The sequence below is a fragment of the Austrofundulus limnaeus genome, unplaced genomic scaffold (genome assembly GCF_001266775.1).
Source record: "Austrofundulus limnaeus strain Quisiro unplaced genomic scaffold, Austrofundulus_limnaeus-1.0 Scaffold457, whole genome shotgun sequence".
Taxonomy (NCBI): domain Eukaryota; kingdom Metazoa; phylum Chordata; class Actinopteri; order Cyprinodontiformes; family Rivulidae; genus Austrofundulus; species Austrofundulus limnaeus.
In genome coordinates, this window is record NW_013952859.1 from 300,591 (window position 1) to 315,580 (window position 14,990).

Genomic DNA, 14,990 nt, shown 5'->3' on the forward strand with positions numbered 1-14,990 from the left:
TAATAATAATAAAGCATTTTATTTGTTAGCGCCTTTCAAGACACCCAAGGACACTTTACAACATTAAAAACACAACAGCATTGTGTTTATCACTGGAAATGTATACACTAACCAAATGTTTCAGAGTCATCACATTTCAAAATTAAATCAGATTCTGTCTAACCTAACCACCCAGATGCAAAAATAAGACCATCTCCTCTGATGTCTGCTGGTTTGTACCTGTGCAGCACATTRAGGACCTTCCATCCATCCTCCACTCCACTGCTGGTTCTGGCRTTCTGAGCGATGGTGGAGACTGAGCTCAAGATGGCCGCCCCGTCTTCTCTCTGCAGCGCGCTGCTACCGACGACCACCACTGGACGCTTCGCAGCTGCGAGAACCTGCATGACGGCAAAGGAAGAGGAACATTTAAGTAACAAGTGGTGGGAATCTACCCAACCCACTGTGTGTGTGTACTTGTTTTTACTACAGAGTGAGGACCATTTTCACCATAGTTACTATCAAAGTTAGGTCTTTGATGTAAACAGAGGACCTCTTCAATGTCCTCAGTTTGTTTGCAACTCTGCTGTGCTTTACTCGTTAGGTTTAGAGGTATGGTGTGAATTAAGTTTTGGTTCAGGTTAAGGGTAGGAATAGACCAGTAATGGTTAATTTTAGGGAAAATGTCTGGGTTAGGCATAAATACAGTTCAAAAATGAATGGAAGTCAATAAAATGTCCTGTTTGATACAAATACAAGGATGTGTGTTTGTGTGTGTGTGTGTGTGTGTGTAACACCTGGCAGAAGGGATGAGAGCCATTTGCCAGCTCTTTCAGCACTGAAGTCTCCTCTCCCAGGTGGTCGTACGTGTAAGTCAGATCCACTGCATGACCCACCACAGCAACACGCAGCTCATTGTGGAGCCAGCTGAGAAATGAAAAGAAAGAAGTGATATGATCCGAATGATAACACTAAACAAACTCTACTGATAGAAAGGTGTTGTAAACGGTTTTACCTCTTACGAATCCTGGCGTTGAACAGTGGAGCTTCATAGCGTGGGTTTGTTCCAATGAGCAGCAGCAGATCGCACTCCTCGATGCCAGCGATGCGGCTGTTCAGCAGGTAATTGGAGCGCAAGTCGGTGCTAAAGACAAAAAGCAGAAAGTAAGTGGGGGAAAAAAAGCCTCCACAGAGATTTGTGTTGATAATTTAAAAAGGAGGAGCAGAGTCTTTCTCACCCAGCCCCCGACATGGGGAAGACCTCCTCAGTGCAGAGATTCTCAGAGTTGAACCTGTTCAAGAGGTCTTTGAGGGCAACCAGAGCTTCGGCGTCCACCATCCCTCCAGCTATGGCTGCCACTTTACTGCCATCCACGCTTTGAAGCTGCGCAGATGTGCACAGACGTCAGTGCAAGCTAACGCTACGATTAACGCGAAAGAAGCTAGAACCAAAACACGCTTACTGCTCCTGCAACACGAGCCAGAGTGTCCTCCCAAGAGACGGGGGTCAGCTGACCCGATTCATCCTTCACCATTGGCTGGGTCAGCCTCTGCCTCTTCAGACCATCATATGCAAACCTGTGGACCCACGTTCCAGTTAGTCAAGGAAACCAGTACTTATTTTCCAGAAATGATGGGAGTTTTGGGCATATTTATGCATCACCTGGTTTTATCTGAAATCCATTCTTCATTGATGTCTTCGTGCAGCCTGGGAATCACCCTCATCACCTCCCCCGTTCTTGTGCTCACCACGATGTTACTTCCTACAGCGTCCAACACGTCGATTGACTCTGTTTTCCTGCAAAAACAACAAAAGACAAAGCAAAAGGAACAAAAACAAGATGATGCTCAATGATTTTTTTTTTAAAATAAGCAACATTAGCAGTCGTTTTTGTGTTTGGTTGTTTTCCTACCTGGTCTCCCAGGGTCGCGCGGTGAAAGCGTACGGTTTGGAGGTGAGCGCTCCGACAGGACAGATGTCGATGATGTTGCCCGACAGCTCTGACATGAACAACTTCTCCACGTATGTCCCGATCTGAAGGTCATTTCCTCTTCCCGTTGTTCCCAGGTCTTCCACTCCGGCGACCTCACTGGCAAAACTGCAGCAACATACAGGAAGATGCTGACWCCACCTGCTGGTGAAGGGAGATCTCTACCGGTTGACCGATCAGATTCAGGCATTTAAGACTTACCGGACGCAGCGTGTGCACTGGATACAGCGAGTCATGATGGTTTTGATGAGAGGTCCGATGTTTTTGTCCTCCACTGCCCTCTTCTCTTCTGTGAAACGGCTGCGGTCTGAACCAAACTGCATGGACTGATCCTGAAACACAGAACCCAGTTTTCTGTTAGGCAATCCAACAAATTTAATGCTCTGTCCAACTTCTCCATTGGACTGGAGGTCATTGTATGCAGATTTACCTGCAGGTCACACTCTCCTCCCTGGTCACAAATAGGGCAGTCCAGTGGGTGGTTTGCCAAGAGGAACTCCATCACTCCCTCCCTGATAACAACCACCTTCATCAAACTACAGTGAAGTTGACGTTCACAGAAAAGCTGACAAAGACCACAGAGGTTTGTACCTGGCTTTACGTGTCTTCTCTGAGTTAGTGAGGATGTTCCAGCCTTTCATGACGGGCATGGCGCAGGCTGCTACCGGCTGCAAGACACAAACTCTGTCCGTAAAGTGTGTCCACGTATGGTTAAATTTATTTTCTACTAGGGCTGCAACAACGAATCGATAAAAATCGATTATTAAAAGCGTTGGCAACGAGTTTCATTATCGATTCGTTGTGTCACACGATTTTTGCGTCCCTCGCCGTGTCGCGGAGCCGATTACATCACCCACAGAGCGTTGTCAATGCTGGCTGACCTAAATAAAGTTTAGGAAGAAGAAAACTCTACCTGTAAAGATCCGCCCTCTCTGAATCTCGAGTGAAAAGTAGAGACTTTGAACTTTAAACCAGTTTTTAAATCGTGTTGTTAGGCCAAGTAGATCCRAAGATAGGATAAAAAGTATCTACCACAGCTAATATTTTTAAAAGACGGTCTATTTAATGCGAGCCGCGTCGCGAGGAGGAAACGCGTACGGGGGGGGCACATAAATCCACCGTTTGATTCCTCTCGGGCCAAAAGTATAAAAACCCTCCAGTTTTTTCTGACTGAGGCTCAAAGTTATTTGTTGAGCAGCAAAAAGGTGCCGGACGAAGGAATAAAAAATAAAAAAAAGACGCAAGCAGCAGGTCTGCAGGCAGAGGGGAGGAGGGAGAAGAGACGGGAGGGCGGGGCTGCCTCAGAACCACTTATACTGGGTCAAATCAGACAGAACCAACAGAATGAAGCAAAAAGTAAAGAATTAGAGAAAAATTATAAATGTTAAATGTAAATAAATTGTATAATAGTTGTGCATCTAAAAATCATATTTTATTCTATTTTCCTCATTCAGCAACCTCTAAAATTTCTGTTATGTTTCATGTAGGAGAAATACACATTTTTTTCAGTTGGTATTTAATACAGCTGACGAAATAAATTGTTAAAATTGTTATGATGTCCTTCTGTTTTTTAATTCAGGAGATTATAAAAAAATCCTTCATTTTATGGAAAAACCCTCTTGATTCAAGAGAAAACTCCAGTGTTTTTAAGAAAATGGCTGCTTATCAATTAATTGTTAATCAATCTATAAGATAAATCAACTTCAGATTAATTAATTAATCAATAACTTGCTCCTTAAGGAGTTAATTTATATCTACTCATATTTATTTAATTAAGCGTTTTAATGATTTGGCCGATTAATTGATTAATCCAAAAAAATAATCAACAGATTAATCGATTATTAAAATAATCGTTGGTTGCAGCCCTATTTTCTACAAAACAGTGTTTACTGCGGCCTGTTGAGAGATACCTTCGGAGCTTTCTCGATCTCCACGAGACACATGCGGCAGTTTCCTGCTACCGAGAGACGCTCGTGATAACAGAACCTTGGGATTTGAACTCCTGCTTTCTCACAGGCCTGTAGGGAAAAGAAAAATAATATATACTTAATTTAAAGCAACGAAAGGCAACTCCAAAAACAATCTCCGGGTGACACAACTGTGTAACAGATCAAGTTCAAGCTGGAAATATTTTCACCCTTCAAAAACTTAAAAGCAAAAGAAAAAAAATCAATTAGCAGCAAAGCTCATCTATGACCTCGAGGGGCACAAAACTTCAACTTAAACATGAAGGTGACGCATTTAACTATGGATTTTACTCCGGCGGTGAAATAAYGTGAAGCTTCTCACTTGCAACACGGTCGTTCCAGGCTCCACCTCCACTGGCTTCCCATCCACAAACACCTCCACCATGTTGCTGGCGGCGCGCGCAGGGGTGCACACTGAAAAATGCACAAAGAAAGAAAAGCTTAACTGATAGGACCACCCTCTATTATAAATAAATCCAGAAACRTTCATCTTTTACAAACATTCTTTTCAAAATGGTTAACACTGTATTATAATGTACTCAAAAGTTTCTAAATACAAACTGCCAAAAGCCTTAACGACYGAGTCTTACCGAGGTTTGCAGGAGCCAGGCCGCCCTTGGCAGCTCCAGCTAGAGCTCGGCCAACTGATGGCAGTCGCAACATAACGCTGGAAGTGAAAACACACGAGGTGAGCTTATGTGTTGACAAGACATGGTAACAATGTGCTATGTWTTGTCATCAATGTATGTTCCCATGCAGGGGTGAAATTTRTGCTCTGCATTTGACCCATCATGTGAGATAGACCCAAGTGGAGCAGCAGGCAGCTAYGTAAGCAYTCGGGCAGCTTAGGGACTAAGTTGATCAAGGACACTGTGACGTGTATTAAGAACGATTAGAAGTTTGTGTCAAACAGAAAATCACTGATTTTAGATATTTTAAACTGGGTTTAAAATCGAGCCTTGTCCAAGCTCTGGCTGTTGTTTATAGAAGTGTAATTTTATTGTTTTTATGTTTTTTGATTTTACTGGTTTTATTTGAGTTTTGCTGTTCTCTACCACTTTGAGGTTTTTGCTAATGGAAAGTGTTACAATTTAAATTAATAATTATTAGTAGCAGCAGTAATAGTAGTAGCGGACATGAAAGCGCCCACTGAGCAGCAGGAGGAGAGGAGAGCGGAAAAAGTTCAAAACTTATTTCTAGCGGCAGAACAGGTTAAAAGATGGCTGTCTTATGTTGTTTATTGTTTTTTAAATCATCCTACAGGCTCTGACATGTTAGATAAATTTGAAAATCAGGTTTTGAAAAAATCCGTAAGACTTGAAAAGATCCGTGACATTGCTGTATACGTCCGTATACCTGTAAAATGATGTTAAATCCTTTTAACTTACAGACAATCTGTACAAGTTGACATGTATAAGCAGGCTTTGTACTTTTTATTATCAGCTGAGCTGTGATGAAAAGAAAAATACCGTCAAATACCGTGAAACYGGTGAAAATGTTGAAAATACCGTGATATAAAATTTTGATCATATCGCCCACCCCTAACCTATGATAAAAATTACAGTCATCTACAAGCTTTGCAAGTGGGAAAATCTGAAAAATCAACAGTGTATCAAATACTTGATCTCCCCACTGTATAAATTTAATGCAAATCAACAAAGAAAAGACCAAATCTGTTAAATTAATTAACCGCTAAGCCTATGGTTGATCACAATTTAAAAAAGAAAACAAAATCTTCTTCTGTTTGCCAACAGATACACAAAATTATATTAGAGAACCCTTGACTGAGTGTGGTTTTATTTAATACAAACACCTAACGCAGATTACTTTTCTTTATTATTATTATCTCAGACAAAAAAATTGTCCACATTAAAAAACAATAAAATACGTAATAAAATAAAATATAATAAAACATTCATCAAAAAGCATACAAACAGCTCTTCCAATGTTTATAAAATCTTGATGTATATTTTGTTTCACTATATGATGCATTTGACAAAGCTTTTACTTTTACAAACACCTAACGCAGATTATTCTGACAGTTTTAAATTTACATGACAAGAGCCAAATGTGTGAGGAAGCTTTCAAAATAGAATTTAAACACTGCAGTAATAAGAATGGAAACGGAGGAAAAACTAATAATTTAATGAAATACTCTGTGACGTAGTTTTTGTAAACAGTTCGTGTCAACAACAAATGCTAGCGCCCCTTCAGCTAGCATTTTAAAAATATCTGAAAGAACGAAAAGGCAGTTTTAAGAATTATACTAACAAAATATATGTTCAGCAAGGTTAGAAATGGTGACTTTATTTTAGTTTATTTTAGAAACCACTGGAAGTAGCGCTAATCTCCCAGTGAGCTAAGCTACTAGCMGTCAAGGACAAGGTTGTTGGAAGGTAAATCGGAGTCACGTGTGCTCAAATACTTTACTCATCAATTTCAATTTTAAAAAACATAAATGTGTACTAATGCATGGCTGCAAGATTCGTAGCTTGTGCCTACCTTCTGCTATTCGGCCTTGTCGACCAACAGCGGTAGTGTCTGATAATTCACCAGATTAAACGAGTAAACAGCTAGTGTTAGCGGAAGTATCGTGGCGTCACACTTCCTTTCAAAATGAGGGCTCGTTGGTTGCTTATTTGATTTTAYTTTTCAGAAATAAAAGTACACACAAAAACAAATCGGATACATGTTTGAGACACTTTTATTTTACTGTTTGTTTCTTTGTGTGTGATTCTTTACAACATTTTTCTTTTTGTAATCGTTTGCGACATTCTGTATGAAGTATCTACTACATATCCCATCATGCACCGGGTGTTTACAGGAAATTCTACGTGWGCAACTTTCCACGACAGTTCAGGAAGCGTTTGCACGTTAGCTACACAGATACGATTAAGGAGTCATTAGCTCGTTTTCGCGAAGGAACAAAACAAAATAAGTAAGTAAATTAACATCGATATTCAAAATATTTCCACGGAGTAAACCGTCATGGCGGTGTTTATACATGTGCTGKTGACGAAGCTAAAACGTGCCCTCTTCCTCTTATTAGAGCCGTTAGCATCAAGCTAAGTGTTGYTGCTGGTAAACAAACAAAGCTAAAACTGCACTTTATGTAGAGTCACAGCACAGCCGTGTATATGTATTTACAGAATGATTTTAGGTGTATATTTAACTTATCTATTATTCTTTTAAACTCAAATTTATTCAGCATTTTTACAAAATTGAAGATGTCAKGTACGCTTTCATTTTATTTTTATTTTAACGTTGTAATTGTTTTAAACCTAAGCTAAATTAAAAAGCCACTAAGCACAACACGGGTGTGATCTGTTTATTAAGCTTTTCTCTTTATTTTGGACTTATTCCAAATATATTTTAAATATATTACCTCAATGCAAGCAGTACCCATTACCATACTTTCTTTAAAAAAGGCAAACAAATTACAACTCTGATGTTATCCATCCATTATCGTCATCTTACTCTGGAGTCAGGTCATGGGCGCAGCAATTTGAGCAGGGAGGCCCAGACATCTYTTTCCACAGTCCTTCTCTTCTAGAAGAACTACTTAATTTCTAGGTCCTCTGTGGGCTGTCCTCCCAGTTGAACATGCCCAGCAAACCTCCCTAGGAAGGCTGTTTTTTTGTTGGGGGTGGGGGGGTCTCTTTCTTGACGCCTGAACCCCCTCAACTGGCTCTTCTAGATGACAATCAAGGCTGCAGGCTTGAGGGAGGTAAAATGGACTGAGCAGTAAATGGAGAGAGTCTCACCTCCAACCTAAAGAGGGCAGTCCACCCTTTTCCAACTGAGTCTAGCTGCAGAGACACATTCCTGAAGTCACTAAACCAGACCCCTTACCTCTTTGCTGCAATTATTGGAATTTTGATGAAAGACTTTGTAAATCATTAGAAATATCAGTTCCCAAAATCATATGCTAAACCTGATGGCMAATAATCACCTAGATGTTTTGTTTCATTGTCTGTGAACCTTTTATTTACATTTGTTTTGGTTTCTAGCACTATGTTGCCAACCACCTCGCAGCACAGCAACGGCGCCCTCAGCTCCAGGGACGCGGCGCGCCACACAGCCGGCGCCAAACGTTACAAGTACCTACGGCGGCTTCTCCATTTCAGGCAGATGGACTTTGAATTTGCGCTGTGGCAGATGCTTTACTTGTTCACGTCGCCACAGAGAGTCTACCGCAACTTCCACTACAGGAAGCAAACCAAGGACCAGTGGGCCAGGGACGATCCTGCCTTTCTGGTCCTCCTCAGCATCTGGCTTTGTGGTAAACTTTTACTTCTTATATYGCATTAATAAAGATGTGTGTAAAGKGTTAAGTGTTCGATCTGTTTGGTGTTGGTGCAGTGTCCACAATAGGTTTTGGTCTTGTACTGGATATGGGACTAGTGGAGACCCTGAAACTTCTGCTGTGGGTGGTTTTTGTTGACTGCATTGGAGTCGGTCTGCTCATATCAACCCTTATGTGGTGAGTTTGAGATTTTATTTGATAATTAAAAACCTCACAATAAAGTCAGGTCTCATTTTCATTTCTTTTTTTTCTCCTCTCAGGTTTATCAGTAACAGATACCTGCTGAAACATCCCAGCAGAAACTTTGACGTGGAGTGGGGTTACGCGTTCGACGTTCACCTCAATGCTTTCTACCCACTTCTTGTCATCCTGCACTTTCTGCAGCTCTTCTTTATTAACCGTGAGTTCAATGTGTCTGAACTTCTGTTCAAGCCCAATTCATTCCCTCGTTTTTGGCTACAAATAGATYTAAATTTTATTTATATTTCAGACTTGGTGGTAATAAATTTCGACTGGTTCCTGGGTTATTTTGTCGGGAACACCTTGTGGCTGATTGCCATTGGTTACTATCTCTACATCACCTTCTTAGGTTACAACAGTAAGTGTCACTCACGTTCCCGCCTGCTTCATGTTCACTTTAAACACATTGTTTCTAAGGAGAGTCTGTTTTAACCCTCACAGCTCTGCCCTTCCTGACAAACACGGCGGTCCTCCTCTACCCCTTYGCTCTGCTCGTACTCCTCTACATCCTCTCCGTCTCGCTGGGCTGGAACTTGACTCGGGGTCTCTGCTGGTTTTATAAGTACAGAGTCCAGTAGAAGCACTTTGGGTTGGACACTAACGGGGCCCTGAGCCGACCTGAACCCTGTTTCTGACTTACACCTTCGTGACAAAGTATCCAGCTTCTGTCGGTCAGCGTGTTGGGACTGGACTGGCGCTGATCCAGTTGCTTTYTGTTAAACTGGATCTCCGGTCAGCAAGCTGTGATGGGTTTGGACTAGCTGCAGAAACGAGGAGACAGTTGAGACTTTTATCCAATATTTTCTTTGTAAATAACAAATTAAAAAAAAACACTGAAGATTCTTTTTCTGAGGAGGATAAGTTTGTTTTCTTAAAAAAAAAAAGACTGAAAAAATGAAAACCTGCTCATGGAAGAGAAAAGTGGCTACATGATGGATGTTGACTTTTTTTTCCTTATTTTATAGTGTACATTCCAAAGCACTTTCAATAAAGGGTTTTATTAACTTAAACTACCTCAGTTTTGATGTTTGTAAGATCAAACACAYCTGTTTTCCTCCTGCTTTTTCATTTACTGATTAAAACTTCCAGCAGCAGATTTCTCATGTTTCTTTAAAATGTTCTTTTTATGTTTGTTTTTCAGCTGTATAGTTCCAATTACAGTGATAAAAACTGAACTGGTGTGGACTTGATCTTAAAAATGGGACATGTCCATAGGATCACATTTTTGCTTTAGAAAGCTTTAGAAAATGGTGAAAAATGATAATAAATATAATATTTAGCTTCATATTTTGTTGTCTCCATGCAAATGAATAATAGATGGTGATTGTGTACAAAAATTAAAGGGCAGTTCCTTGATCGGATACATATTGCTCACTGGCTTTTAGTGTGAGTGTTGTGAATCACTTGGTAACATCGAATTTTAGGTTAATATTTGTAAAATTGAGTTGGAGCCATTTTCATGTTTTTCTGGCAGCCATCAGTTTGACTCTAAAAGTTGTAATGAGTGATTGCTTTTCATCCACTGGTTCTTGTTTGCTAACAGACCTACATGTACAGGCTCAAAGGTAAACATATGCCTCCTCTGCCTTTCTGTGGCGAACACAATATTTTGTTTCCTGTTACCTCGAGATAAAAGTCGTTTAAAAAAACAAACTTCTAAAAAAACATTTGATCCAAATGAACGTAACAATTAAAAAAAAGAAAATACTTGATAAAATGTGTAATATATGGTAATTTTGTCCACAGAAGAAGTTCTAACTGGAAGTTAGACATCAATCTGGCTCACTTCCAAACTGGAACTCAACCTAAAATTTGWATTCACACAATATATTTGAAAAACACACATTAAATTAATATTTTCTTTTTAAATGCTTTTACTCTAGTTAGAAATAATTTTCACACAAGCAGAAATCTATCGTTTAAATAACTACAAAATAAGGTTTAACATTAATCTTTTGGCTTTTATTGTGATCAAAGAGGATCTCAGTATTTGCTAAAAAAACATTCAGATTTGTAGCTCAAGTCTTAAATTACGTAATTTAGAGAATATGTTATGAAAAATGCAAATATGAATTTCTATGTTCTCTGTCTTGGTTACAGTGACAGCTATTGGAGATTAAAAAAAAAAAACAAGTGACAAAAAAAAAAACAGTTATATGAGGTCCATCACAAAAAAACTTTATTCTGATATAGGCCTGTTTAATCCATGTTTGTTCCACAATCGATCTAATTTATGGCTTTAATCAACATCTTCTTCAGTCTCTCCGAGTCCACAGTTTTCATAATGAAGACCTTGTGCTGCTTCTGCAGCAGCTCCATGTAGTCCAGGACCATCATGCCCCGGGTGTGTTTCCCATCCAGCTCCACCGTCACAGCCACCTGAGGGACGAGTCTTGTTTTAACGCTCACAGATTAAGTAAAAAAAAAGAAAGAAAATTAAATGGTGGGTGCTCACCTCGTCCTTCTCTTTTATGAATTTATCATCGACGGCAGCAGCCAAAGCGAAGACGTCGCAGGGATTGAAGCCTCCTCCTGCGATGACCTCCTTTTGGTACTCGGCTGACCTCGCTTTCTGCAGACAGTAAAGCAGGAGGCATCTGAGACATCCAGGCTTAATATGACCAAATGTTCTCTACCTGTCTCGACTGAGTGGCTTTTGTGATCAAATTTATATATGTTCCAGCCTATGAAATGCAGAGGCGTCAATATCTTACCTGCTAACACAATTTCAGTTCTCGTGTTCTTACCTTCATGGACAGGGCTGTTATCTTTCTCATGAAGTTAGCTTTCTCAGATTTGTGGGAGAGCCACTCATCACAGAAAGACTAGAAGAGAAAAACAAGAAATCAAACCTGGTCTTAAGTGGTTATTTAGCATCTCTTGTCCAGTCTCACCCATGGAAGGCTGCTTCGACAGCTGAACTCCCACGTTGCGATGTAGGTGGGGCAGTTGTAGCGATCCAGCACGATGTGAGCCGCCTCGGGGTCAGCGACGAAGTTAAACTCTCCACACACGGTGGTGTTGCCCCTGGCTGAGGGCCCCCACCACACACACACACACACACACACACAAACAAACCGTTATTGGTCATGGTGAAGGACACTCACAGCTGTATGAAGATTAAACCTCAAATAACCCACAGTCATTGTTTCCTCCCATGATGTAGAGCGCCTTCAGCTTCTTAGGGAAGGAGGGGTCCAGCTGCACGGCCACCGCCAGGTTAGTGAGGGGTCCGGTKGCCACAAGGATCACCTGCAGGCAGCAACAGACCATTCACTCAGCTTTACTTGTATTTCAGGGTCTTTGAGAAGAAACCTAATCACGTCCTTGCTTTCATCTTCATTATTAGTCCTTTAGAACAGAGGGGTGTCTGCGCAAAATAAAATGGCAGAGTTAGCACTTTACGTTTAGAAATAATGCTCATTTTACTGTATGTCATAGATGAAGGTCAATGACAGACCTGTAAGCAGCTGTCTTCTGTTTTTACATAAAATTAGATTTCACAACTCAATCAAAGCTTTTTCTACATAGCACTTTACACACCCCAAGGCAACCAAAGTGGTGCTAACCAAAATAAAGAAAAAACAGTAAGCTAAAATCAYGCACTGGTAAGCTAAAACACACATGCAAAATAAAAACAGCATTAAAGAAAAGAGACTGGCCCACTGCATKTGCTCTCTAGAGTTAAAAGCCAAACCAAAGAGTTGAGTCTTTAAAAGAGATTTAAATTSMTTAAGAGATCTGACAGACCTCACAGAAAAAGGCMGACTGTTCCAGAGTTTAGGAGCTACCATTGAGAAGGTTCTGGCCCATTAGTCACCAACCGAGTTCTATAGGAACCATCTTTTTCACCATGACTGACCAAAGCAACGTCCTCATWACTGARKCTGAAGCCCCWGTCCATTGATCCAACTCCTGCTCCATCTTACCATCATGAACAAGACAGCCAGGTACTTAAACTCCTCCACCTGAGGGAGAGACCCCCCCATGTCTRAATATACACTCTCAGTAATTTGCACCATTTGTATATCATCCAATGAGGCTGAAGCTGTTGATGTCTAAARTAGTGTTGGTACCATTTTGCACATGCTTTGATATTCACTCATCTAATTGTTAACATGTGAATGTATTAACAGCCAGTGGGACCAGAACCACAGAAACCTGCATGCACCAGTCATGAGGTTGGCATGYGGATGCTGACATTTCCACGCTTCAACCGAAGTTTTGTGTGCAAAAGGACACATGTACCGTTTTTGGTGCGTACACACCATTGATACACGAAGCCCCTGGTTTGGTTCCTTCCAAACAAGTTTTTTGGTTCACAGTTTACAAAAAGATTAAACAAACCTTTGGGGAAACCTGGGCCCAACTAGCCCTGAAAGGAAGCCGACCCACGTTTTTAAATCTAATGTGGTACTTGTGTGTGATCAAGTTTCTCCTGTTCACCTCACCTCCTCCGGATGCTGTTTTGCGATCTTGACCATGGCCTGAGCAGCTGCCTCCTTCTGCAGCAGCTCCACGCCTGGAGCATCTGGATCAGGRACGTCACCCAGCCCGTCCATCCCGTGGTAATCTCCAGCATTTCGCTTGCTTTCCAGCAGAGGTTTCGAGAAACCCTTATAGACCGGAATCTGTTTGACAGGAAAGACCCTCACATACTGGCCACACGGTTAAAAACATTAAGAAAAGAACCCCTGGGAATCTTACATCCAGCTTGTTGCAGACTTTCAGGACACGCAGGGTGTTCTTGAGGACGTTGTCCAAAGGTGTGTTGCCATGGCAGCAGGTGATGGCCAAAACCTCCACGTTTGGGGAGGAGAGGGCAATCATGATGGCCTGGGCATCATCGACACCGGTGTCCACATCGAGGAGCAGCTTCTTCATCCTATGCAACCAGGATATCAAGGTTATTAGAAGACTTCCAAAATATCCAACTGGCAAAAGTGTGAGAACTACTGAACACGACACCATTTTTCTCAGTAAATATATTACTAGAGGTGCTAATGACATGAAATTTTCACCAGATGTYGGTAACAACCCAAGTGATCCATACATACAAAGAAATCAAACCATAAATGTCCAGAAATGAAGTTATTTGTAATAATGTGGAATGGCACAGGGAAAAAGTATTGAACACACTTACTGAAATTTATCTAATACTTCGGACAAAAGCCTTTGTTGTCAATGACAGCTTCAAGACGCCTCCTGTATGGAGAAACTAGTGGCATGCATTGCTCAGGTGTGATTTTGGCCCATTCTTCCACAAACAGTCTTCAAATCTTGAAGGTTTCGTGGACCTCTTCTATGAACTCTGATCTTTAGTTCTTTCCATAGATTTTCTGTTGGATTCAGGTCAGGTGATTGGCTGGGCCATTCCAGCAGCTTTATTTTCTTACCTGGTATCTAACAGATAAGTGGTACTTACTGCATCTACCAGCCACATGGTGTTTACTGGGTATGTATGTACCAGTGTACTTACGTAATGCTTTTCTATCTAACCAGGATACTCAAACTGCTTTACAAGTACCATATTTACCAAGATGTATTAGGTACTGCTGCTTCCAGGGTTTCATATAAGCTAAAATTAAGCAGGAATGCTGCTCATCTTTAACACAACGGAACATCTGACAAGAAAACACAAGACATTTTATGACTTTGGCACAGTTAAGTGAAAAACAATGTTTAGTTCCTCTTGTTTCATACTCCAAACACGTCAGACTGGAACACGTTCATCCCCTCCCATCGAGAGAGACATAGAAACTAAATGGAATTTTGTTTTTCATTTCACATTCAAACATCTAGGACAGTCTGGCCTCAGGGGCCAAAAACCTCACTTGAACTCCCCAAGTTACACCCACATTAACGTTCTTTAAAAATTACAGCAAGACGATCAGCCCTACGTAACATAAAGGCACGCTATATGAATTGTAGGGTTTATTTTGGGTTACACAAAAAACAAAGACTTCTTACACAAACATGTTTTCAGCAATTAAACTAAGAAACCTTTGAAAAGTACAACAGGAAGTAGTTGTGTAATGTTTTTGTTTAGTTTAACCTGCTGTACTTATCTGTGAAAAAGGGTTTAGTTTGTTCAGTACATTTTTGACAAACATGATTAAATAAAAAAAGGTTGATGTTAGACTCTTCACTGCACTTTGTGGACATTCTCTCTTGTATATTCTATTCGTTGATATCAGTCTTTAGTATATTTTTCATGTTTGCTWATCCTTTTTGCTAGCAAGCCATGCTAGCAAATTATGCTAACAAAATCCCTTCTGTGATTCTGGCACTGCGGCCGTCCTTAGCCCTATTCTAGAAACACCTGTGGGTGTTGCTTCTCAAGCCTCAAAAGACGCATGACTTTTTCAGACCAAAGAGTGGCAGGGTGCTTTCAGTCCTAGATTATTAGCCTGTTGCAGTGATATGCAACTGGTGGCCAGTGGGCCACATCTGGCCCGTGGGTGACTTTAGTCTGGCCTACCAAAGAGTTCATAAAAAAGGTAATTT

The 14,990-nt window shown here is 40.8% G+C and overlaps 3 protein-coding genes across 4 annotated transcripts in view; 1 reads left to right on the top strand and 2 right to left on the bottom strand.

The window, feature by feature from the left end:
* Window positions 1-6,529, bottom strand: part of ndufs1 (NADH:ubiquinone oxidoreductase core subunit S1) — an 8,082-nt gene extending 1,553 nt beyond the window's left edge. The window contains exons 1-14 of the mRNA XM_014025131.1: window positions 6,440-6,529; window positions 4,528-4,604; window positions 4,260-4,351; window positions 3,881-3,988; window positions 2,562-2,638; window positions 2,401-2,482; window positions 2,172-2,302; window positions 1,893-2,078; window positions 1,643-1,777; window positions 1,443-1,557; window positions 1,218-1,363; window positions 995-1,123; window positions 777-906; window positions 220-380 (exon numbers count right to left, since the gene is read on the bottom strand). Coding sequence (XP_013880585.1) covers window positions 220-380; window positions 777-906; window positions 995-1,123; window positions 1,218-1,363; window positions 1,443-1,557; window positions 1,643-1,777; window positions 1,893-2,078; window positions 2,172-2,302; window positions 2,401-2,482; window positions 2,562-2,638; window positions 3,881-3,988; window positions 4,260-4,351; window positions 4,528-4,600 — 1,565 coding nt within the window. The 5' untranslated portion in view covers window positions 4,601-4,604; window positions 6,440-6,529. The remainder of the gene's footprint in view (window positions 1-219; window positions 381-776; window positions 907-994; window positions 1,124-1,217; window positions 1,364-1,442; window positions 1,558-1,642; window positions 1,778-1,892; window positions 2,079-2,171; window positions 2,303-2,400; window positions 2,483-2,561; window positions 2,639-3,880; window positions 3,989-4,259; window positions 4,352-4,527; window positions 4,605-6,439) is intronic.
* Window positions 6,530-6,769: 240 nt separating this feature from the next.
* On the top strand, window positions 6,770-9,496 carry unc50 (unc-50 homolog (C. elegans)). Its single transcript, XM_014025132.1, has 6 exons — window positions 6,770-6,875; window positions 7,948-8,219; window positions 8,300-8,420; window positions 8,504-8,643; window positions 8,734-8,841; window positions 8,925-9,496. The coding sequence occupies exons 2-6, from the start codon at window positions 7,952-7,954 to the stop codon at window positions 9,059-9,061; spliced, it is 774 nt and encodes a 257-aa protein (XP_013880586.1). The 5' UTR covers window positions 6,770-6,875; window positions 7,948-7,951; the 3' UTR covers window positions 9,062-9,496.
* A 927-nt stretch (window positions 9,497-10,423) lies between these two features.
* LOC106529651 (inosine-uridine preferring nucleoside hydrolase) overlaps window positions 10,424-14,990 on the bottom strand; it is a 5,164-nt gene continuing 597 nt past the window's right edge. Inside the window, exons 1-8 of one of the 2 annotated variants that reach the window (XM_014025135.1) lie at window positions 13,627-13,630; window positions 13,191-13,368; window positions 12,935-13,114; window positions 11,624-11,735; window positions 11,378-11,514; window positions 11,231-11,308; window positions 10,939-11,055; window positions 10,424-10,862 (exon numbers count right to left, since the gene is read on the bottom strand). In XM_014025135.1, coding sequence (XP_013880589.1) covers window positions 10,710-10,862; window positions 10,939-11,055; window positions 11,231-11,308; window positions 11,378-11,514; window positions 11,624-11,735; window positions 12,935-13,114; window positions 13,191-13,367 — 954 coding nt within the window. In that variant the 5' untranslated portion in view covers window position 13,368; window positions 13,627-13,630 and the 3' untranslated portion in view covers window positions 10,424-10,709. Of the gene's footprint in view, window positions 10,863-10,938; window positions 11,056-11,230; window positions 11,309-11,377; window positions 11,515-11,623; window positions 11,736-12,934; window positions 13,115-13,190; window positions 13,369-13,626; window positions 13,631-14,990 lie in introns of those variants that run through there. The other variant, XM_014025134.1, reaches the window with a different exon arrangement.